Genomic DNA, 24,785 nt, shown 5'->3' on the forward strand with positions numbered 1-24,785 from the left:
AAATCAATTCTGTCATTCGATTTTCATTCCTGCATTCACTTTCCCTCTCCGTCCAGATCCGTATTATATTGCTTAAAACACACACACACACACAAAGTGTATGTGTGCCACTCTGGGCCTCTCTGTCTATGGGAAAGCCCTGCTCCATGGAGCAAGTCCCCAAAAAATTTTCCACAAAAAAACACAACCACACACTGTTTCCTTTATCTTCATTGAAGCCTCTGCCTCTGTTCAAAATCCCAAAAAACAAAAATGACTCACCTATAGGATAAATAGAGGACTCACTACAGTTTCCTACCTCAGCAGACACAAGAGTAAAAAGGAAAAGGAGATAAAAACTTCTCAGTTAACAGAATCTTAACAGCCAGGACTATAGCCCTATTATCAATTTTTTTTTTTTTTTTTGAGACGGAGTCTCGCTGTGTCCCCCAGGCTGGAGTGCAGTGGCGCGATCTCGGCTCACTGCAAGCTCCGCCTCCTGGGTTCACGCCATTCTCCTGCCTCAGCCTCCTGAGTAGCTGGGACTACAGGCGCCCACTACCGCGCCCGGCTAATTTTTTGTATTTTTAGTAGAGACGGGGTTTCACCGTGGTCTCGATCTCCTGACCTTGTGATCCGCCCGCCTCGGCCTCCCAAAGTGCTAGGATTACAGGCGTGAGCCACCACGCCCGGCGCCCTATTATCAATTAAACTAACGTATTGTCACAGCAAAACATTGCTTATACTCCATAAATTGTCCAAATGGAAACTGCATGGAAAAGTTTCTAGCTTGTCCCCTTGAGCCCGCGGTGTTCCCTGCTACGCTGATTTACCTGCTGTCTTCCAAGGCCCTGCTCCTTTTGCAACCTGTAGTGCCCCCAGTCATTGTGTGGAACCTATAAAAAGATCAGGAAGTCTTTTCTGGCTGCAGGGTGGTTGCTACCACGCTGTAGCTTAATTTCATTGGGGGAGGGATAACCCAGGAAGTCCCTGAATGTGAAGGTAATGAGTGCAAATGTTTGCGAGACCTCAAACATTTTCTTTCCTTCCTATGGGGCGGGCTCTGCCTGTCTGTGTGTGTATATCGGGGGCTCCTGAATTCCAGCTTCTGCTCCTGCACTGCACCTGCCATGCACCCATTCTCCTCAATGCCACAGCCACCAAACTGCTACTGTGCCCCTGCTGCCCCACCTTTGCATGCCCACAAAGCCCTCTCTGGGGAAGGGGGTCCTCATCCCCATGGTTGCCCTGGGGCTATTGGTCTGGCACATGCTGGGAGATGTCGGGGAGGACAGATGGAGACGGGACAAGGCACTGCCACAAGAGTTCTGGGCTGCAGTGGAGATGGCAGGGTTTACTGCCTAAAAAATTATATAACTTTTTAATGCCTGGCCACCCACCATTCACTCTGGGGGAAGGAATGAGCTGGACAGAACAGTCCATTACATAAAGGCAATGAGGCCTTTTGAGGAAATGACATGGTCTCTGTCTTCTCTGACCCCTGATTTTTCTTTATTCTCTCTCCTCACCCCTGTCCCGTACACTCCTCTGGGTGACTGTCTTGGGTCACTTGCCTTCCTTTCCACTTCTTCCCTTTGGCTTGTCCTATAGCTGGTACGTGACAATGCAGATCTGCGTTGTGAGCTTCCTAAATTGGAAAAACGACTTAGGGCTACGGCTGAGAGAGTTAAGGCCCTGGAGGGTGCACTGAAGGAGGCCAAGGAGGGCGCCATGAAGGACAAGCGCCGGTACCAGCAGGAGGTGGACCGCATCAAGGAGGCCGTTCGCTACAAGAGCTCGGGCAAACGGGGCCATTCTGCCCAGATTGGTGAGTAGGTGTTAGCAGGCAAGGTGGGAGTATCTCCTGAAGCAAATTTAGCAAATTACTAATTGCCAAGCAACTAGATTATTGCTTCTTACATACCCCTAGCCTCATCCCACATCCCCCCAAAAAGTAAAAAAGTGATAATGTTACAAGCAACTCAGTTCAACCCCAGCTAAATGACCTCAGGGACCGGGGCAAATGCAGGGTCATAGCCTCCTCATGGTTGTTTTCTTTCTTTATTGCAGCCAAACCTGTCCGGCCTGGCCACTACCCGGCATCCTCACCCACCAACCCCTATGGCACCCGGAGCCCTGAGTGCATCAGTTACACCAACAGCCTCTTCCAGAACTACCAGAATCTCTACCTGCAGGCCACACCCAGCTCCACCTCAGATATGTAGTGAGTGACCACAAGTGTGGGTTGGAGTCCCACCCAAGGCTCACTGGACCCTGGAAGGCATAGGGTGGGGTCAGTTATTGGTTGTGGCTTAATTATTTTCCTAAACCCTTTCTCAGCTTCATGCCTATGATTAGAAGGTGGGTGTCTGCCCTCCCAGCCTGTGGCCATGTTTGTTGTCCTCTGCTCTCTGGGGATGGGGAAGGCTGAGCAGCTCTATCGCTGAGGGTGAGTGTGGATTAGTGGTCCTCAGACTAATGGAGGGTGGGTGCCAGAGGCTGCCTCTTTCCTCTGCTCCATCCAGCTTTGCCAACTCCTGTACCAGCAGTGGAGCCACGTCTTCTGGCGGCCCCTTGGCTTCCTACCAGAAGGCCAACATGGACAATGGTGAGTGAAAAAGATGGGTAATCCCACCTTTGGGGTCCTCAGGGCTAGTTGAGAGGCATAAAAGTAAGTGACCTTAGTCTACAAAAAACACTGACTGAACCTTTCTGGTGTGCCAAGGCTTCAAATAAAAAAAAAAAAAATACATATAGCCAGGTGTGGTGGCATGCACCTGTAGTCCCAGTTACTTGGGAGGTTGAGATAGGAGGATTGCTTGAGCTCAGGAACTTAAGGCTGAAGTGCACTGTGATTACACCTGTGAACAGCCACTGCACTCAGCCTGGGCTCTAAAATAATAATAATAATACATATGAACAAAAAGTGACCCTTTACCTACAGCCTGAGCACTGCCCAGCCCTTTAGGTCTCAGGCTGCCTCGGAGTGAATTCCTCCTATTACCATGCCAATCCCAGCCCTTACCTTCCAGTTCCCTTTTCCTCTCCTTAGTGAGGGGCTGGGGAGACTTTTTCTCAAACAAAATAATGATATAGCTTGGGATAATTAAGGAGAAAGTGTCACAGCTTATCTTTTTCTCTAAGGGATTAAGATGGGAGAGGGTTTGGGCAAACTGTTTCTAACACCCAGTCTCCTTTTTTCTTCTTCTAATCCTGTGTTCTCAATGATGATCTCTTCAGGAAATGCCACAGATATCAATGACAATAGGTACAACAGTCCCCACTACCCCTGGGTTCTCTGGGTGGGACTAGAAGAAATGATTAAATTTCCCTTGTGCCCCACTTGGAGGTTCCTGGATCCCTGGGGGAAGGAGGAGGGAGTGAGACTCATTCTTTTCATCACTGTGTTGTCCAGGAGATCCAGTCACTCCCCTGCCTCAGTGCAGAATATCTCCCCTCCTCCAATCCCATCTTGCTTCTTCCTATTCCAGTGATAAGGTCTGGGTGAAAACATCATGGGCATCTGATGACTGCGTTTCTCGCCTACCTTTGGGAGCCTTGTGATATTGGACAAGTCATTTACGTCCCTCTGGCCTTGAATTTCCCTGCATTCCTGTAAAACGCAAATAGTCCCTGCCCTTTGTGATCTCACAGGGATGCTCTCAGAGCAGAGTAACGATGATGACAGGAATACTTTCATTTCTGTGGAGCTGATCATGGTGGGTGTCTTCCTCCAGGAGTGACCTGCCGTGTGGCTATGAGGCTGAGGACCAGGCCAAGCTTTTCCCTCTCCACCAAGAGACAGCAGCCAGCTAATCTTCCACACCCACGGCTGCGTACCTGCACTTTCAGGTAGCGTCAGGCTGCTTCCTCGGACCAGCCTCAGGTTGCTTCCCTTCTTGCTGACAGCCTCTTTGGTTCTCCGGCTGCTGCTGCTGCTTTTTTTTTTTTTTACCACCTCAAAACTTTTACTATGTAGTTACCCCTCAACTCCTGCTTTCCCCTGCTGGGGGCTACGCCTGTGCTGCCCCATGTAACCTGGACACTGACCTGCCGTGCCCCCTTTTGCTTTCCCTTAGGCTACAGCGGTAACCACAGTACTGTCTTTATGCCACTAGGGGTCACTGTCATACGTCCAAAGAAGTGAGCTTGGCCGCTGTAGATGAGAGCCACACAGGGGTGGTAGACCGCAGATCTATCAAGAGACCCTGGGGGGCCATCTCAACCCCACCTGTTCCTCCGCCCTGAAATAATTTTGGATGGATAGGTGTTTTTGGAACTAAGGCATCTCCAGCTAAGGAGGTGTCCCATCCTCCTCCCATTTGTATATGCCACCAGTAAGCTTTAGGAAGCTGCCCACGAAGTCAGTCAGCGCTCCCCTCCCATCTTGCTCAGTGGAGGTGGAAAAGCCCCTCTTTTTCCTCATCTGTCCCCAGGTGTCTCCTTTAGCAGCACAGGAACCTTCTTTGTTCTTGTGTGTCACCAGGTTTCTCACCAAGGTTGCTTTGGGGCCCAGAAGTGGCACAGAGAACATGGCCAGTCTCTTACTGGGCTGAATCTAAGCTGAGCCCTCTCCAGGGGTTTCCCAGAATAGTAAATCGGGCACACACAGACAGAAAAGCCTGAGAAGCAGAGAAGTAGGAATGTGGAAGAGATGTTGGGGAGGCCTAGGGATGGAGGTGCAAGCCTGGGTTGTGGGGGACAGTGGTAGGGGGGTCTACTTGTTGGTGTTGAAGGAACAGGACAGTAAACCAAAGTGTGTGCAGATGCCACCTGTTCCTGTTCTCTGGTTGAGCTACAAGCTGGGCCCTCACACCCTCTTTCTCTTTCTTTCCCAGTTTCTAAGAGGGACTGAGGCCTCTTCTCTCAGCATGCTGCAAACCTGTGGTCTCTGATACTAACTCCCTCCCCAACCCCTGTTGTTGGACTGTACTATGTTTGATGTCTTCTCTTACTTACTCTGTATCTCTTTGTACTCTGTATCTATATATCAAAAGCTGCTGCTATGTCTCTCTTCTGTTTTATTCTCTAAGTATCTACTGATGTATTTAGCAATTTCAAAGCATAGTCTACCTTCCTTATTTGGGGCAATAGGGAGGAGGGTGAATGTTTCTTCTTTCTCATCTACTCGTCTCACACTGAGTGGTGTTAGTCACTGAGTAGAGGTCACAGAGATGACAAAAGGAAAAATGGGAGCTAGAGGGCTGTGACCCTTCACACACACACACGCACACACAAACATGCACACACATGCACACACGCACACAAAGCCTTAAGCAGAAGAATGTCTTAGCATCATAAGACAGAGAAATAGACTCTTCCTCCCTCCTCTTTCACATATAGCACAGGGGAAGGTAAAATGGAAGGGCTGCTAATTGAGACATATAATTTTCTTCATACACCCCTCACCTTAATCAAAGGATTCAGGTGTTTACCTCTGCCCTACAAAGTCTGCCTTTTGCCTCCCTCTTCCTGTTTTCCCCTGGACTGAGAAATGGGTTGTTCACGGGACCATTTCCCTTTTTCTTCAAAGCTCCTTTTGATATTGCCTGCCCTAGAGCTTGTGACCAGAACTCAGAGTTGATTTAAAATATTTTGAAAAATGGAGGAGGCAGACTGCTCCCCGCAGCCAGTCAGTGGCTGCTCATCTCTCCATGGAGATGGTTACAGGCAGGTGTAGTCAAAATGATTGATTCCTTAGGTTTGTGGGTGAATAGGCTGGGAAATTTCTGAGTCTTTTTTTTTTTTTTTTTTTTTTTTTTTTTTTTGGTCACAGTGCCCTCAAGTGGAAGCGATGAGCTGGATTTCTTTCTCATTCCATACTGGGCGGCATGCTCCTCCCATCTCCACCTTTGGTTTGGGGGCTTCCAGCTCATTGGCAAAATCTCTCTCTCTCGTTGCCATCCTTTCAGGCTGGAGCCTGACTTTTCCCCAATATACATTTTTTTTTTTCTCCACAAAGAGTTCCTTCTCTAATGTCCCCATCTGGTATTAAGTGCACTTTAAAGAAAGGGGCAGGGTGGATTTTCAAGAGGCGGGGAGCTCTAAGGCTTGACCCTGAGGGCTCTTCTCCCAGCCATTCTCAGCCCGTATGCAGCACCCCCCACACCGAAGAGGACTATTGTTTTAGTTTCACATGGTCCTTTCCTTCCACATGGTGCTAAGGTGGTTTTCTAGGTAACTGCAGGGATGGAGGTCACTAGCCAGTCCAAACCAGGAGAGAAAGTCTGGTGTCCTGATATCCAGTCTTTTCTAGGAGGAAGACCAAGATTCTCCAGCACCTGGGCAGCCTATCACCCAGCTTCTAAGTCAGGAAAGGAAGCTGAGTGGGAATGCCAGCCGGTAAGCGCAGGCTGTACTGGCCCATGACTCCTTCAAGGGAAAGAGGCCCTGCTCCCTTTACCTGCTGAGCTCCTTTTAGCAGTTAGGGAGAACTGCAGGGGGAAAAATACCAGTGGAGTGTGGAATGAATCCAAAGCAGTGATTATTTTTAAACGCTTTTCAAAACAAATCTTACGTAGAACCCCAATATAAAAAATAAAGTAATGCAGACCTGGGCAGTTTGCACTTTCTTTTTTTGGTGGAAGAATCCTCAGGGTCCTTAGGACTGACTGTTCAAAGCCTCCTCAGCGAATGAGCCCTTGAACAGTCCTACGAGACCCTGAGGATTCTGTGGAGCAGTTTGAAAACCATTGTTCTGAGGAAGGTGGTCCAATCTGGCTCCTCGCACTAAAGCTGCAACTCACAGAAAAGAGGGCAACGGTGGGGTAGACAAGCCACGCTGTCTCCAGACCCACTAGGGTAGAAGGAAGGTTCCTGTGGGCCTGTGGACTTAGGCTAATATTTGCTGCCAGCAGGGCACTTAAGAATCCAGGGGGTTTTATGTAATGTTGCCACCACATGGTTCTTTTAAAAACACATAAGAAAATGTGAGGGTGTAACGCAGATGAGGAGAGAGATGACACAGAGGGAGCAGCCTTCTCTTTAGCAAGATGTAAGGGAAATATAATTCGCTTACATAAAAAAGAAACAACACACACGCAAACCCTTCACCAGAAGCTTCACACTACATCCTCCTCCTCCTCCTGCTCCCCACCTTCACCGCATCCCTTTCAGAGCCAGGGTCACTGCAAGGGGCGCCTGGCCTGCCCACTCACATCTGCCAAAATTTTGCATGCCAGCGTGGAAGACAAACCAAACTGCACAACCCCCTGTGTGTATTTACTTGGTGTACATAGATATCTTTAAAATAAAATAAATTCATTGATGACTCTACATTGTTGTAAATATTCTTTATCCCTTCCCAATCTCACTCCCTTCCTTGGATGTAATGGAACTTGATAGAATATATCCTTCCAGATGTTTTTCTATAGACTTAGGCTTGGTTTTTTTCCCACTTGACAATATATCCTGGAGATCTTTTTATGTCAAATTGACCTCATTAAGATATAATTTTTCACATTTATCCTACAGTTCATCAACCAGTCTACTACTGGTGGATATCTACACTGTTTGTAATTTTTACCAAAAGCAATATCTTATTCTTTCATTTTTTACCCAGAGCAGCCTCAGTCCTGGCATCAATTCCTTCCCACTCTAGTGTGTCATCATCTCTCCACAGCCAACAGATCAATACTCCTGTCCCAAGATCATCCACTACAGTCACCCTTCCAATCCCCATTTTAAAGCATACTCTACCTCTCTTCTCTGCTCATACCGCAAAGCTTCTCAGATGGAGAAAACTGCACACCCAAAAAACTGGGGCAAATAAAACTGAAGAGTCTACAAACCTACCAGAACATTCGGTGCTGCTCACTTTCCTATCTCCCAGAGCAAGCGTCTACACCCTTTCCACCCTCCTCTCTCAGGCAGCAACTTTGTCATCTAAGGCACTTGAGCCTAAAATTCTTTATCTTCCCCCCTGCCCACATGCACCTACACAATTACCTATCTGTGTCTGCACATATCCTTTCTTTCCCCCTTCTGACAAGTGATAAATCTCCTTTCTTTAGGCTAAAGTGAATCCCTTCTAGATATTTCATTCTTGAGATACTGATATAGAATCTCAATATATAAATATATAAAATATCTAAAACTGATAAATTGATGGAGACTTCAGGAGTTTGCAGCTTTTTTTTTTTTTTTTTTTTTTTTAAGAGTCTTGCTCTGTTGCCCAGGCTGGAGTGCAGTGGCGCGATCTCGGCTCACTGCAACCTCTGCCTCTCAGATTCAAGTGGTTCTTCTGCCTCAGCCTCCCAAGTATGGGGGACTACAGGCGCACACCACCATGCCCAGCTAATTTTTGCATTTTTAATAGAGATGGGTTTTCACCATGTTGGCCAGGCTGGTCTCAAACTCCTGGCCTCAAGTGACCCGCCCGCCTTGGTGCATCTTCTTTATTAATGCCTGTCTCAGTGATCTCATCTCCTTGTAAGGTCCCTCCCATAAGAGTCCCTCCCTTTACTATGTGTTTCTCTATCTTACTTGTTTTCTTAAAGCCAAATATCCGGAAACCATCCCAAGCGTCACATCCCCACTTCCTCACCCCCCATTCATTCCTTAGCCCACCTTGATCTGCTGCTTGTTCTGCTCAAAACTGCTTTTCCAAATGGCATTAGTTACCAAATACGGTGGACATTTCTCTTGGACAACAGTCCTTGTTTCGCTTCACCTGTCCATGACATATGACACTTCTTCAATCCTTCCTTCTTGAAACTCATCTCCCCTTGGCTTCTGTGACCCTGCTCTCTTGGCTCCCTGTACTTCCCTGGCCACCCTTCCGAGTCTTCCTCCCCAAGTCTCTTAAATGCTGCTCTATCCCAGGGCTCAGCCCTTGGTTCCTTCCTTGCTCTTTCTAAGACATGTCATCCATGCCTGCATATTCCACAACAATTCTTAAATCTGTATCCCCAGTCCAGACCATTCTGCTCAGCTGCGGGAGCATGTGTCCAACTGACCTAAGATGCCTCAAACATATTCCAGACCGAACTCACTTTCCTCTGAATCTGCTCCTTTTCATGTCACCATCGTCTCTTTGATGTCATCATCATCATTAGCCAGAAGCCTTAGACTCACTCTCAATGCCTCTCTTTTCCTTTAACCCCCACATTCAAATGAATTTTCCAAGTTGACATCAAACTGCATCTTTAGATGCCATCCCCTTCTTTCAAACAGCAGCCACTGCTTTGGTTCGTTATCTGTCCCTGAACTTTTGCAATACTCAAGTCATCCTCCAGGAACATGCCTGAGTGGTCCTTTTTTTTTTTTGGAGACAGATTCTTGCTCTGTCGCCCAGGCTGGAGTACAGTGGCAGGATCTCAGCTCACTGCAACCTCCGCCCCCCACCCCCGCCCCCGGGTTCAAGCGATTCTCCTGCCTCAGCCTCCTGAGTAGCTGGGATTATATGTGTGTGCCACCATGCCTGGCTAAATTTTGTATTTTTAGTAGAGATGGAGTTTCACCATGTTGATCAGGCTGGTCTCGAACTCCTTGTAGGGTCCAGCCCTACGAGGCTTAGTGGGTGTTCTCCCTGTGTGCGGAGACAAGAGATTGTAAGAAATAAAGACACAAGACAAAGAGATAAAGAGAAAACAGCTGGGCCTGGGGGACCACTACCACCACCACCAAGATGCGAAGATGGGTAATGGCCCTGAATGGCTGGGCATGCTGATATTTATTGAATACAAGACAAGGGGCAGGGTAAGAAGGGTGAGTTGTCCAAGTGATTGATAAGGTCAAGCAAATCACGTGATCATGGGACGGGGGCCCTTCCCTTTTAGGTAGCCAAAGCAGAGAGGGAAGGCAGCATACACCAGCATTTTCTTCTATGCACTTACAAGAAAGATCAAAGACTTTAAGATTTCACTATTTGTTCTACTGCTATCTACTAAGAACTTCAAAGAGGAACCAGGAGTACGGGAGGAACATGAAAGTGGACAAGGTGCATGACTACTGAAGCACAGCACCACAGGGAGGGGTTTAGGCCTCCGGATGACTGCAGGCAGGCCTGGATAATATCCAGCCTCCCACAAGAAGCTGGTGGAGCAGAGTGTTCCCTTACTCCTCCAAAGAAAGGGAGACTCCCTTTTGCGGTCCACTAACAGGTGCCTTCCCAGGCACTGGTGTTACTGCTTGACCAAGGAGCCCTTAAGCGGCCCTTATTCGGGCATGACAGAGGGCTCACCTCTTGCCTTCTAGGTCACTTCTCACAATGTCCCTTCAGCACCTAGCCCTATACCTGCTGGTTATTCCTAGGTTATATTAGTAATGCAACAAAGAGTAATATTAAAAGCTAATGATTAATAATGTTTATACTGGCCGGGCGCGGTGGCTCAAGCCTGTAATCCCAGCACTTTGGGAGGCCGAGATGGGCGGATCACGAGGTCAGGAGATCGAGACCATCCTGGCTAACACGGTGAAACCCCGTCTCTACTAAAAAATACAAAAAACTAGCCGGGCGAGGTGGCAGGCACCTGTAGTCCCAGCTACTCGGGAGGCTGAGGCAGGAGAATGGCGTGAACCCGGGAGGCGGAGCTTGCAGTGAGCTGAGATCTGGCCACTGCACTCCAGCCTGGGCGACAGAGCGACACTCTGTCTCAAAAAAAAAAAAAAAAAAAAAATAATAATAATGTTTATACTAATGATTGATAATTGTCTATAATCATCTCTATATCTAATTTGTATTATAACTATTCTTTATTCTATTTTATTATACTGCAACAGTTTGTGCCTTCAGTCTCTTGCCTCGGCACCTGGGTAATCCTTCGCCCACAACTCCTGACCTCAGGTGATTTGCCCACCTCGGCCTCCCAAAATGCTGGGATTACAGTTGTGAGCTACCGCATCGGGCTTTTTTTTTTTTTTTTTTTTTTTTTTTGAGACAGAGTCTTGCTCTGTTGCCCAGGCTGGAGTGCAATGGCATGATCTCAGCTCACTGCAACCTCTGCCTCCTGGGTTCAAGCGATTCTCCTGCCTCAGCCTCCCAAGTAGCTGGGACTACAGGCACCTGCCATCATGCCCAGCTAATTTTTGTATTTTTGTAGAGACGGCGTTTCACCATGTTGGCCAAGCTGTTCTTGAACTTCTGACCTCAGGTGATCCTCCCGCCTCGGCCTCCCAAAGTGTTGGGATTACAGGCGTGAGCCACCGCACCTGGCCTCATTCTTTCTTCTCTCCATATCTTTGTATGCTGTTCTCTCTGTCTAGAAAACCTTTTAACCTCTATTCCTGAACTCTACCCACCCTTCCAAACTCAGTAAAGTCTCTATCCTCTTTGAAGCCTTCCCTGACCAGCCACACTTCCTTTCTTTGTATCATTGGCTTTGCTTCATACACAGCTCTAGGATAGCTCATACCTCGCATACCGCAAACTTGATCTCCACTGGCCAACCAGTGCCATTAGACTCCCAGCTACTTCAGAGCAGTCACTGTCCTATCCTCTGCTTTAATAAAAGGAAAATCAGCCCCTAGACCAGGACCTAGTACAAGTAAGTACTCAATAAATACTTGTTAAACGAATGAATGAATTTCAAGACGCCTGAGACCACCGATAAGAATTTTGGGTTTTCAAAACCCTCCCCTTCCCAACCCCCATTCGGTAAGAATGCTTTCGCATTAGCATCAGGTCCGAGGTTACTCATTAGAAACTGGGCAAAGCCAGAAGGCGGCCACTTTGCAGCAAAGAAGCCCTAGACCTTGGGAGTCAATCAGGCCAACCCAGGCCGCACCACGATCTCCTAGTTGACAGGTCGAGGGGCTTCGCGCGCCGCTTCCGTCGTCAGCTTACAGGGATCCCGCACGCCAGGTGAGCCCACACACTGCGCGGACATTGGGCAGGCAGGCGCCGGGGGCGGGGCCAGCGTCGCCCCGCCCCGTCCCGCCCCTCCCTGTTCGCGCGTCTGTTGTCCGGCCTCCGGTCACGTGACAGCGGCGCAGGTGAGCGCCGCTTCCGGGGTCGGGCTCCTGGATTGCTGCCGGCTCCGGCTTCCACTTGGTCGGTTGCGCGGGAGACTATGGCGTCCTCCTCGGTCCCACCAGCCACGGTACAAGCGGCGACAGCAGGCCCCGGCCCAGGTTTCGGCTTTGCCTCCAAAACCAAGAAGAAGCATTTTGTGCAGCAGAAGGTGAAGGTGTTCCGGGCGGCCGACCCGCTGATGGGTGTGTTCCTGTGGGGCGTAGCCCACTCGGTGAGAACCAGCCCTAGACCCCTGCAGTCCCGTCCAAACCCCTCGGCTCCGAGGCGTGCGTAATCCAGGCTCTAGCCTCCGTAGCCCCACGCAGTGCCACTCCCCTCCCCCGGGCTGTCTTGGTCCCTGCCCACCAATCCCCAGGTGTTCCCCCAGCAGGTTTTCTGACTGGGCTTTCTTCTCCCCATCAGTCCTTTACTGCTCCACTCTAGTTCCACCTTCCCCCCGTGAAATCCAGCTCCCTGTACTTTGACTCCTTCCTGCCATGTCTAGCTTCAGCCCCAGGCTACAGGGACTGACCAGGACCAGGCGCAAGCGGGGAGGACATTAGGGGGAGTGGCTTTTTCTCCGGTGGTTGTTGGTGAGAGTGTAGGTGGAGGGTGAGAGGCCGAGGGGAATAGATGGATGAAGTTCTTTCACTTTGCTTTCCACCTTGCTTCCCAGCCCCGGTCCTTGGCTTTTGAATCTTGGTTTTGTCTCGGTGAAGCTCCAGGTTTCCTGGACTTTCTAATCCTGCTTGTCCCTTCCTTTCCCTTCCAGAGGTACAGCATTTCAGAGAAGCTACCCCACCTTGAGCTAGAAGTTGCACTCTCTTAGGACTTATGTATATATGCCTTTGGTCTTAACTGCATCCTTATCGCTGGCTGGAGCGATCGTGTTTGGTGTAGGTGGTGGCGATTGTTGACCAAAGAGAAGGCTGAGGAGCTCTGTTCCTGCGGTCACTATTGTGGTGAACTTTTGAAGCAGGAAACTGCTCTGGGAGTTAGGAGGAGGCCTCCATCCCCTTTCCTGAGGATACCTCAGCTGAAAGAAGCACAGCCATTACCCATCTTCCATCAGGTCTGGAGTGGGAGAAATGCAGTGATCTCGAATGTGACACCGAATATTTTCGAAATCAACGTTCTTGAATGATTATGGTCTTGGCTAGGCTGTGGAGATGGAAGTTGTGAGGAAGAATATCCGTTCTGTCACATTTTTAATTTGTGGTAAAGATTTTCTTAACCACAAATTAAGAATGTTGTTTGTGGCCAGTCGGATCCCTTTTGGATTTGTGGCTCTCCGGGAGGTAAGCTCTTAGTGAGTATTCAGTGGAAGGCACTTGGTATGGGGAAGGCTGATGGAGGTAGGACTGCCTCTCATATGTACCTTCCAGGTGATTCATCCATTCCCTGTGGGATGCTTAACAGGGAGGGTTTTCCCTTGTTAAGGATTGGGGGAGTTACATGTAAGACCTACCTCAGCTTCCCTAGGTATATATACTCTAGCCCCAGCACCCCACCCTCTGCCAACACACATCTACTTCAAGTGTTTGGAATGGAGAAATTCCTTGAACATATGTCTTAGTGATGATTCAGCTTGCCTAGCAGGTGGAGAGGAGGGGGCAGGAGGAGCTGTAGCTGAATTTTAGGCTCAGAATCTCAAGTGGCTTTTTTTTTTTTTTTTTTTTTTTTTGTCTGGAGGAATATGTTCTGTCCTCCTTTTCTACTGAGAACGGGAGGAGTTGGTTGCACTGCAGTGTGTGTGATTTAGGTTAGACTGCAGTTCATAGCCTCTGTGGAATGATCTAGTAAGGATAGGTAAGGCATTCATTTATTCAGTTAATAGACAGGTCAGGATCACTGTGTGCCAAACATTGTGCTAGTTAGACACCTGAGAGATGCAGACGACTAGAATGAGCCCTTGCTCCTGAAGAGCTTGCAATCTGGATGGGTGAACTTACATAAACTAGTGATTGGAGTCATGCAGTAAAAAAGGCAGGTGAAAGATACTGTGGCAACACCAAGGAGAAAGTACAACTCAGGATTTCTAAGTACCAGAGCTCCCTTTCTACCCTGAATTAGCAGACTGCAGATCCTGGGGGCTGAGGAGAGCATGTGATGCTTGTGTCCTTTGGGCTGTGGGTTACTTTGGCTTTAGGAAACAGATGCCTTAATGAGTTCATAGCCTCTGATTGCCTGCATTCACTCTGAAATCAGCTGCTCTTCCTTTACCTTACATCTAGACAGGTGGGGGCCTACTGCAAACAACTGGGTCAGAGTGGTCTAGGAAGACTGGTCCTGTTTGCAAAGAGATGCCTTTTGCAGGATCTGGACACTTATCCTTTTTGCTGCGGTTGGCCCCACAGAATCCCATTAATGCTCTTGTGCATATTAAAAATGCCTTTTTTTTCTTTTTCTAATGGAACATGTAGCTGCCTTGAGTTTGCAGAGTTTTTTTTTTTTTTTTTTTTCTAGAATTTCTCACAGCTTTAAAAATAGTCCTGAGTTCCTTACAGGGTTAGCCTAATATAAAATGACTGTTGTGAGCATGAAGTTCCACAGGGTGGGCGTGTTGGGGGCTGTGTGTGAGAGATGCTTACTGTAGTCCTTCTTGGGCAGCAGAAGGGTTAGACACATTCTCTCACTTCTGTCAAGCATATGCATAGCCAGTGTTTTTAAAGGAATGGGGTTTGAGTGGCCCTTGCGTGACTGTTGCCCAGACACAGTGTGTGGGTAGCTCTCCACACCCTTCCCTATGGCTTCCCTATTCGTGCTTTGGTTTATCAGATCAATGAGCTCAGCCAGGTGCCTCTCCCAGTGATGCTACTGCCAGATGACTTTAAGGCCAGCTCCAAGATCAAGGTCAACAATCACCTTTTCCACAGGTAAGTGATGATCCTTGCCATTCTCATGTCAACCTTCTCAGAATGGAGTAATAAGTAATTTTAAAAGTTTCAGTGAGCTAAAAATTTAACATCCTTCCCAAATGCAGAAATTAGTTTTGTGCAAGGAAACCATGAGAATAATTTCTGGTGTTCCCTATATCCTTATATGAATCAGTGTTATCTGCCCTGTAGCCTGGCAATTCCATAGAGTAAATATGTGCAGATACCTGCTCTTTCTCTCTTTTTCTGCTTGTGACTTTGGAGATGCCATGAGAACCATTAGCTTCTGACAGGGACTCCTTGAAAGAAAAACTTGAGTTCTCTAAGCCCTCCTAGTAAAAGAAGATGCCATTCAAAACAGTGGTGTCTGTTGCTGACTTTGGAATGCCTCTGACTTGCTTGAGATTTGGGAAATGGCTGCTGTTTGGATGGGTAGTAGATCCTGGTTCTACTATACCACTTACCAACCATGTTACTTAGGCAGATCACTGAGTCACTCTGAGACAGTCTTCCCTTCTATAAAATGGAAATAATATATTTTTTATCGGAACCTCGCAAGGGCCAGGCGTGGTGGCTCATGCCTGTAATCCTCGCACTTTGGGAGGCCAAGGCAGGTGGATCACTTGAGGTCAGGAGCTCGAGACCAGACTGGCCAATATGGCAAAACCGTGTCTCTACTAAAAATACAAAAAATTAGTCAGGCATGGTGGCACATGCCTGTGGTCCCAGCTACTTGGGAGGCTGAGGCAGGAGAATTGCTTGAACCCAGGGGACAGAGGTTGCGGTGAGCCGAGATTGCACCACTGCACTCCAACCTGGCAACAGAGTGAGACTCTGTCTCAAAAAAAAATAATAATAAAAAATAAATAAAGGACCTAACAGAGTTTTATGAGAATCAAAGGACGTAATATGTCTGAAGGTACACTATAAACTACCAAGTGTATGTAAATGTAATATTGTTTGTTTTCTTACTTTGAAAACCTGAATTTCAGGGAAAATCTACCCAGTCATTTCAAGTTCAAGGAGTATTGTCCCCAGGTCTTCAGGAACCTCCGTGATCGATTTGGCATTGATGACCAAGATTACTTGGTGAGAGTCCATTAAGGGGTGAGGGTAGCCCTTTCTCCCCAGCAACTGAGGAGTACTGTTTGGGACAGCCATATTTGGAGAAATGAGAAGCCTTGGCAAATATGATTCTTTACCTTTTTGTGATTGCAGCATTTTCAAAAATTAAATGAAAACTATAAACCTTGTCCTTGGGGGAAAAGATGTAGATACATTAAGAATTTTGGCCGGGAGTGGTGGTTCACGCCTGTAATCCCAACACTTTGGGAGCCGAGGTGGGCAGATCACCTGAGGTCAGGAGTTTGAGACCAGCCTGGCCAACATGGCAAAACCCCGTCTCTACTAAAGATATGAAAATTAGCTGGGTGTGGTGGTGCACATCTGTAGTCCCTGCTACTTGGGAGGCTGAGGCAGGAGAATTGCCTGAACTTGGGAGGTGGAGATTGCAGTGAGCTGAGATCGCACCACTACACTCCAGCCTGGGTGACAGAGTGAGACTCCTTGTCAAAAAATAAAAAAAAAAAAAGAATTTTGCATTCAGTTTCTTTCAGTCCACATATGAACACCTGATGAGGAACCTGTGCTGAATCTCCTACCCCAGGGATTCATCCACTTTCAGCTGACCATTTTCTTATGACTTGTTTCTGCATATAAAGGGGGAGGAAAAGAGCCTCTGGCCCATTCTGTGTCCCCAGGTGTCCCTTACCCGAAACCCCCCCAGCGAAAGTGAAGGCAGTGATGGTCGCTTCCTTATCTCCTACGATCGGACTCTGGTCATCAAAGAAGTATCCAGTGAGGACATTGCTGACATGCATAGCAACCTCTCCAACTATCACCAGGTCAGGCCTCTCTCTAGCCCCATTCTTTCCCTCTCCTCCCTACTCACATATAGCTCAGCTGCTATCAGTAATAGATGCTGACTGGGGAGAAAACTCATTGGAAGAGAGAAACCATAATCATATCTAGCCCTAAATGGGATGAGGGAAGCTATTCTGTCTGATAAGATTTACAGACCAGGCGCAGTGGCTCACACCCGTAGTCCCAGCACTTTGGGAGGCTGAGGCGGGAGGATCACCTGAGGTCGGGAGTTCGAGACCAATTTGACCAACATGGAGAAACCCTGTCTCTACTAAAAATACAAAATTAGCTGGGCACGGTGACTCATGCCTGTAATCCCAGCTGCTCAGGAGGCTGAGGCAGGAGAATCACTTGAACCTGGGAGGCAGAGGTTGTGGTGAGCTGAGATCATGCATTTGCACTCCAGCCTGGGCAACAAGAGCAAAACTGTGTCTAAAAAAAAAAAAAAAAGAAAGAAAAAGAAAAAAGATTAAACAAAAGATTGACTTGGAGTGTGGAGTTTATGGAATGTTTTGGCAGTAAAAACACTCTTCTTGAATGTCTCTACTGAAGGAAAAATTTCACCAAAATCAGTGAGCAAGGGGAATACATCAAGAGTCCAAAAGGAGTCGTCGGTTTATGCAACAAATACTGAATATCTCTTATTAGGCCTTATGTTAGGCAGTAGAGAAGGAGGTAAATGAAACATTTGTGGCCCTTACAGATCCCTTGGTCTAATGGCAGTGACCAGTGACTCAGTAGCACACAGCAAGATATATACAATAGTAGAAGTCTGTACAGAATGTTCTGAAGCTAGAGAAGAGCATCCTAACTCACCTGGGGAAAGAAGTGAACTTGGAAGGCTAAAGAGAGTTTTTTAGAGGAGATACTGTAAGAGTTGATCCTTGAACGACTAGTAGAGATTAACTATTGGACAGGGTGGAAGAGCATTCTAGGCAAAGGAAAATAGCACTAGTAAGGTACAGAGCCATGAGAGAACTTGGCGTTAGGAAACTGCAAGAAATTTCATTTGGATGGGATATAATATTATGGAAATAGGCAGGAACCAGATTGTGAAGAGGCTTATAAGCCCCACAAAGAAGTCTGGGCTTTATCCTGAAGGTGGTTTTGCAAAGGGCATGATATATTTGTAATTTAGAAATATTTAGAAAATATGACAGCATTTTAGAGAATGGATTGGTGGGAGGTGACACTCGGAGGGTGGATACCAGTTAGGAGGCAATTTTAATAGTCCAGGGTAGAAACGGTGAAGGCCTGAGGGAGTGATGGTGATCGGGATAGAAAGGAAGACCTATGGGAGAACTGAGATTTAAGAGACAGGGGCCTCCAAGTTCCTGGTGAGGGATAACTGGGTGCCCATTTGCCAGAAATTAGAAACAGAGGAACAGATTTTTGGAGGAAAAAAGTTCTGATTTGGACATACTGAATTTGAGGTTTCTGCAATTCATCCAGATGAGGATGTCCAGTAAGTGGTTGGGGCATGGGTACAGAATTCAGGAAAAAGGATTAGACTGGGAGTATAGGTTTGAGAATTATATGTGAATAAGTGATCATTAAAACCATGACTATAGATACGATTATCGTAGGGAGGTTGTGTGCAGTGAAATGAAAAGAAAGTTGAGGACAACCTAAAGGAGCAAGTGAAGAGATGAGCCCATAAAGGAAACTAAGAGTAGATCGACACTTTTAGTTATTTATGCTGTACTACATTCCATAAAGGATTCGAGGACAGAGAGGAGGGGAAAATTGGGAAGGTGGTATAATAAGAGCTGAGGATGAAGAGAGTTTTAAGAAGAGACTGGTCAATAGGATCAAGTGCCATGAAGCTGAAATACAACAATGACTAGAATACTTACTAGATTTGACAACTGAGGGATATGGGGGAGATTTCAGAGGAGAAATGAGGTATAAACCTGATTTCAGTGATTCAAGGTGTGAATGAGAGACAGGAGATGAATTTATTGCTGATTACTTTTCTGAGAAGGTTGGCTGTGAAGAGAAAGAGGCAGCACACAGAAAGAGAGATGAAGGAATAATTTTTTTTTTTTTTTTTGAGAGACAGGATCTCACTATGTTGCCCAGACTGGTCCCAAACTCCTGGGCTCAAGTGATCCTCCTGCTTCAGCCTCCCAAGTAGCTAAATTACAGGTGTGAGCCTGGCTTAATAGGATAATTTTTTAAAAAGAATCCAGGCCGGGCGCGGTGGCTCAAGCCTGTAATCCCAGCACTTTGGGAGGCCGAGACGGGCGGATCACGAGGTCAGGAGATCGAGACCATCCTGGCTAACACGGTGAAACCCCGTCTCTACTAAAAATACAAAAAAACTAGCCGGGCGAGGTGGCGGGCGTCTGTAGTCCCAGCTACTTGGGAGGCTGAGGCAGGAGAATGGCGTGAACCCGGGAGGTGGAGCTTGCAGTGAGCTGAGATCCGGCCACTGCACTCCAGCCTGGGTGACAGAGCAAGACTCCGTCTCAAAAAAAAAACAAAAAAACAAAAACAAACAAACAAACAAAAAAGAATCCAAGTTGTAGGCCGGGCGCAGTGGCTCATGCCTGTAATCCTAGCACTTTGGGAGGCCGAGCTGGGCAGATTGCCTGAGTTCAGGAGTTCGAGACCAGCCTGGGTAACACAGTGAAACCCCACCTCTACTAAATACAAAAAATTAGCTGAGCATGGCAGTGTGCACCTGTACTCCCGGCTACTTGGGAGGCTGTGGCAGGAGAATTGCTTGAACCTGGAAGGCGGAGGTTACAGTGAGTCGAGATTGCGCCACTTTACTCCAGCCTGGGCAACAGAGTGAGACTCCATCTCCAAAAAAAAAAAAAAAAGAAAAAAAAAAAGAATCCAAATTGTAGGCCATCACGCAGACTTTTTTTTTTTTTTTAGGTGTAAAAATCTGTGTTTATATTACAGTGACAGAATGACACAGTACAGCCCAACCCGATGCAGACATTTTAAACTATGGGAATCTAGCCTATGAAGAAACACTGCTCTAGATAAAATGATTTAATTGATAAGATGTAAGTTCTAATCCTGATTCTGTGCCACTTGCATATAGAGAGGGTCTAAAATAAGGATAACAACACTTAACCTCCCTCATCTCAAAGAATGATAAAGGTGAATCGAGAGATAACACTTTAAAATTAAGAGATGTAAAATGGAAAGAATCAGAGGAAAGGGAGATTCAGAAATGGCATGGATAACCTGGAGCATTTTGGGGAAGCTTCTACCACTTTTGACTTTGTAACCTCTCTACTTCAAGTCTTCTGCTCCACCCTGGAATGGCAGTGTTTGAATTTCCCTGGACTGTTTGTGTATCTGCTACTCAGTCTCTCCCCATTCCTTCCCCTTCTTTCACTATAGTACATTGTGAAGTGCCATGGCAACACACTTCTGCCCCAGTTCCTGGGGATGTACCGAGTCAGTGTGGACAATGAAGACAGCTACATGCTTGTGATGCGCAATATGTTTAGCCACCGTCTTCCTGTGCACAGGAAGTATGACCTAAAGGTAAGAAGAGGATATCTCGGACTTAGAGGGAGGCTCCTGATAGCCTGAGAATGGGGAAGACCCTGGGAGGTCTTTGGATGATTCCTTTTAAGGGAAAGAAGGCTGGGTTTGAGTACTCATCTTAGGGGCTGGGTTCTGACTGTTCTTTTAGCCACTTCTACTGACTTGGTCTTTGGGTCTCTCTGCAGGGTTCCCTAGTGTCCCGGGAAGCCAGCGATAAGGAAAAGGTGATAGTAATTTTATGTGCTAGGGTGAGGGATGAGGGATGAGGGAGGGCAGATGAGGGGAACTTCTTAGGATGGAGAGGCCACTCTATATAGGAATAGGGATTACTAGCTATTTATTATCTTAAACCACTTAAAAGAAGAGGGGGGTAAACTTCTGTTGATCCGGGGATTGTTTGGAAGGGGCAGTGGGAGCAGCTGCTTTAACACTGGCATGGATTATTCCATATGGAAGGCTTGGGGATGGGTGAGGATGCCAGACTTGAAGAGCAAAATGTTTAACTTCCACTTCCCATTCTGGGTTATTTTATTCAAGCAGCTATTTTGCTTAAGAAGACACAGGCCGGGCAGGTGGCTCATGCATGTAATCCCAGCACTTTAGAAGGCCAAGGCAGGAGGACTGCTTGAGCCCAGGAGTTCCAGACCAGCCTGGGCAACGTAATCTCTACAAAAAACAAAAAAATTAGCTGGGCGTGGTGGCATGTGCCTGTAGTCCCAGCTACTCGGGAGACTGAGGTGGGAGAATCACTTGAGTCCGGGAGGTTGAGGCTACAGTGAGCTGAGATCGCACCACTATCATTCCACCCTGGGCAATAGAGTGATCGAGATCCTATCTCAAAAAAAAAAAAAAAAAAAAAAAAAAAAAAGTCAGCCTGGAGGGTCTTGACTGAAAACCATAAGCAGAGAGTAGTGGGATGTGATTGGGGATACAGCTGTAGTGACTGAGTCTGTGGAAGTCACTGGAGGTGAGAACAAACCAGGGAAGCATCACAATGTGGAGTTAGATGAGATCTAACTGAGCTAGCATAGAGCCCTAGACAGAAGGTGGGATTTTGAGACCTTGGGAAAGGGATATGCTCCCAAGATGTCCCTTTACCTATTCTTAGGTTAAAGAATTGCCCACCCTTAAGGATATAGACTTTCTCAACAAGAACCAGAAAGTATATATTGGTGAAGAAGAGAAGAAAATATTTCTGGAGAAGCTAAAGAGAGATGTGGAGGTGATGATTGGGTGCTCTGGGAAATGGCTTTCCTTTTTTTGCTACCTAGAGGATAGTTGTCTCTTTCATTCACAGTATAAGGGAGCTCTACCCCTTCCCTTTATTCTTCAGGTCCTCTGCATGTATGGGGGTTTAGTATGAGACATGAAAAACCCCTGGAGTTGACCCATGGAAGGGGTGGCTGGAATAAGCTAAAAGGATGATCTTAGATACCAGGACATGTAGGCACTAAAGGGCAGTGGTATGCCCTGCAACCTTAATTTTTACACTTCCTTTCTCCAGGAGGGCCCCAGAAATTCAAAGGTACAGGTACGGGGTGATACCTAGCAGTGAAGAATGAGAGAGAGGTGTCTGATTTGTCAGTGGGTCTCAGTTTCTAGTGCAGCTGAAGATCATGGACTACAGCCTTCTGCTGGGCATCCACGACATCATTCGGGGCTCTGAACCAGAGGAGGAAGGGCCCGTGCGGGAGGATGAGTCAGAGGTGGATGGGGACTGCAGCCTGACTGGACCTCCTGCTCTGGTGGGCTCCTATGGCACCTCCCCAGAGGGTATCGGAGGCTACATCCATTCCCATCGGCCCCTGGGCCCAGGAGAGTTTGAGTCCTTCATTGATGTCTATGCCATCCGGAGTGCTGAAGGTGAGAGAACCGGGACAATTTAAGGGTGGAGAGGGGATTGTTCCTGAAGGACAGAGACCAGAGTGGTGGGGGAGAGCCTGATGAGCTTTTCAGAACAAAACTGACTGGTTCCTGGAGAAAGGGAATTGGAACTAAACCTGCTCTGAATCGTTGGTCTCTCTCCCAGGAGCCCCCCAGAAGGAGGTCTATTTCATGGGCCTCATTGATATCCTTACACAGTATGATGCCAAGAAGAAAGCAGCTCATGCAGCCAAAACTGTCAAGCATGGGGTGAGAGTTCCCGAAAGCCTTTCCTTTCCTGTCTTGACTATTCTTTGGGAAGAGACAGCCTCTTGTGCCAGAGCAATGGGGTGGCAAAAGAATGGAAGTGGTCTGGGGTAGATTGGGTGGGGGTGATGGGGACGGGTGCTAGGGTGGCCTGACACATTGTTCCATATCTTCTCTCACAGGCTGGGGCAGAGATCTCTACTGTCCATCCGGAGCAGTATGCTAAGCGATTCCTGGATTTTATTACCAACATCTTTGCCTAAGAGACTGCCTGATTCTCTCTGATGTTCAAGGTGGTGGGATTCTGAGACGCTTGGGGGAATTGTGGATATTCTAGCCACCACTTCTCTTATTCCTTTGCTAAATTCAGGCTGCAGGCTCCTTCCATCCAGATAACTCCATCCTGTTGAGTAGGCTGTTTCTGACCCTCAGAAATACATTGTCCCTTTTCCCCCTTTGCCCATTTTTCTTCCCTCTCCCTCCCCACAAGAAGTCTGCTTGTAGTATTAGAATGTCATTGTTGACTCTCTCCCAAGTGCCTTGATCTTTGTAATATCTCCTGTTGTTTCTATGATATAGGAGCTAGGGGAAGGGGGTTGTTTGTCATCTTCAGGACCTGACTGGACAGATGGACCTGGCTCAAGCAACTACTCTGGATGCACGTTGCTGTGTGGGATGAACTAAAAGTGTCTGAATTTTGCTGATAACTTTATAGAACTCACTATGGCATGCTTCCCTCCTGGTGGGCCCTAGGATGGATGACAGTCAGGATACTACAGATGTGGGTGCAGGCATGCACACACACGATGGAATATGGCCAGTCCTACCCAGGTGGGGTAAAGAGTGGGTCAGCAACCTGGCACCTCACAGAGGTGGGACCTAAGAGAACTCTTGTGATTATGCAGAGAATTGGATTGGGTCTCTGTCAAAGATTGAGTAATCTCTTCCCTCACCTCAATTCCATCTCCACTCATCTCTACATCTGGGCACAGGAGCCCAGAGATGGCCAAAATCATTCAAGCCTGGGGGAAGGTGTTTGACTACTGCTGCTCTTCACCAGAACCTCACACCTCTCCTGGGACTGGAACCCTTCAGTGGGTTTGTGGCCAGTTTTGGAGGCTGGGATGATGGGCCAGGGTGTAAGATTCATTCTCCATGTTAAATTTCCTTTCATCCTGCCTAGCCATCCCCAAGGTTTATTTCCAGAAGAAAGGAATATCTCTACTTGGATCAATTCTGGTCATTTCAAGAGGATGGAGGCCTCAAGTGTGGGAACTTCCCCTACTCCCTGGATGTGTGTGCCTAGCACACTTCCTTCTCCCTCCCCTTTTTTCCAGTTGGATTTGTTTTTCTGTTCTCTTCTGTCCTGTCTTATACTGCAACTGTGTCTCCTAGGGGACAGATGGCCTTCTTTGTCATCTTCACTCTCCACCCCCAGAGAGGAGTCAGAGCCATAACTCAATCACTCAGCCCCTCCAAAGATAGTTGAGTTGATGTGTGATATTCTCATAATGTTGAGAACCCTGATGAGATATATTATCTTCCCCTCGCTACAATGCCTCTGGGGCCAAGGCACCCATTCTTCTTGGTATCCTCCATCCCTCTTGAGGCTTCCACTTTTTTTTTTTTAAACATAAAGGTGGGCACCAGCAACTGGCCTGTGGTGATGCAAAGCTGCTTTGCTCTGTATCTGGCTGGACTGATCTGTCTCACAAGAAGCCATGAGGCCATAGGGAGAAGCTCTCTCTCCCCTTCATCTTCTGCTCCAAAGGTGGTAACAAGAGGCGTACCCATTGGGGTTGGAGCCCCCTTATAACATCTTCCTGTCAGAAGACTGATGGATCTTTTTCATTCCAACCATCTCCCTTTCCCCCGATGAATGCAATAAAACTCGGACACCAGCAACCGTTGTTCTTTAGAAATGGGTTTTCTGATCGCATGGCTGATGTATTATGGGCAGTATGGATGTCTTCATTTGTTGCTTCTGTTTTTCATCTTTTTTTGTTTTATTAATAAAAAATTGTGTATTTGCTCCCATTACTATCATAATACAGGGAATAAATTATTCAATCCAAATTCCTGTACAGAACTTTTTATTTTTTTATTTTATTTTTATTTTTTTAATTTTACTTCTCTGAGGAAGCCTGTGCTTAAGGGTGCAGAGACCAGCTGAAGAATTCTGGTGTTCAAGGTGTTGGGCCCCTAACTAAGGATGTGGGTTTCTAGACAGATGGCTGGGAACGTTTTTTAAAAAGCTGTGAAGGGTGTGCACCGGAATGGAAAACTTAAGTCTTCAACTTCGTGGGAGGTCAGAGGTAGTGAGGGCCAGGGAAGGGTAGGGTGATGGGACCCTTCCTCTTCCCTGAGTTCTGGGCTTGCTAACACTCCATCTTTGTAAAGGTGAGTAGGCC

The 24,785-nt window shown here is 47.3% G+C and overlaps 2 protein-coding genes across 4 annotated transcripts in view; both read left to right on the plus strand.

Moving 5' to 3' along the window:
* Nucleotides 1-7,254, plus strand: part of KIF5A (kinesin family member 5A) — a 37,784-nt gene extending 30,530 nt beyond the window's left edge. The window contains exons 24-29 of the mRNA XM_015152114.3: nucleotides 1,591-1,807; nucleotides 2,050-2,203; nucleotides 2,505-2,587; nucleotides 3,220-3,247; nucleotides 3,717-3,831; nucleotides 4,818-7,254. Of these exons, the coding sequence (XP_015007600.2) occupies nucleotides 1,591-1,807; nucleotides 2,050-2,203; nucleotides 2,505-2,587; nucleotides 3,220-3,247; nucleotides 3,717-3,795 (561 nt within the window). The 3' untranslated portion in view covers nucleotides 3,796-3,831; nucleotides 4,818-7,254. The remainder of the gene's footprint in view (nucleotides 1-1,590; nucleotides 1,808-2,049; nucleotides 2,204-2,504; nucleotides 2,588-3,219; nucleotides 3,248-3,716; nucleotides 3,832-4,817) is intronic.
* A 4,638-nt stretch (nucleotides 7,255-11,892) lies between these two features.
* PIP4K2C (phosphatidylinositol-5-phosphate 4-kinase type 2 gamma) lies at nucleotides 11,893-24,450 on the plus strand. Of its 3 annotated transcripts, NM_001261154.1 has the most exon segments (10): nucleotides 11,916-12,164; nucleotides 14,711-14,808; nucleotides 15,801-15,897; nucleotides 16,569-16,712; nucleotides 20,095-20,241; nucleotides 20,430-20,468; nucleotides 21,353-21,466; nucleotides 21,840-22,107; nucleotides 22,274-22,377; nucleotides 22,557-24,377. In NM_001261154.1, coding segments are annotated over 10 exon segments (1,266 nt in total). In that variant the 5' UTR covers nucleotides 11,916-11,990; the 3' UTR covers nucleotides 22,638-24,377.
* The last annotated feature ends 335 nt before the right edge of the window (nucleotides 24,451-24,785 follow it).

Source organism: Macaca mulatta, chromosome 11 (assembly GCF_049350105.2).
Source record: "Macaca mulatta isolate MMU2019108-1 chromosome 11, T2T-MMU8v2.0, whole genome shotgun sequence".
In the NCBI taxonomy this organism is placed as follows: Eukaryota; Metazoa; Chordata; class Mammalia; order Primates; family Cercopithecidae; genus Macaca; species Macaca mulatta.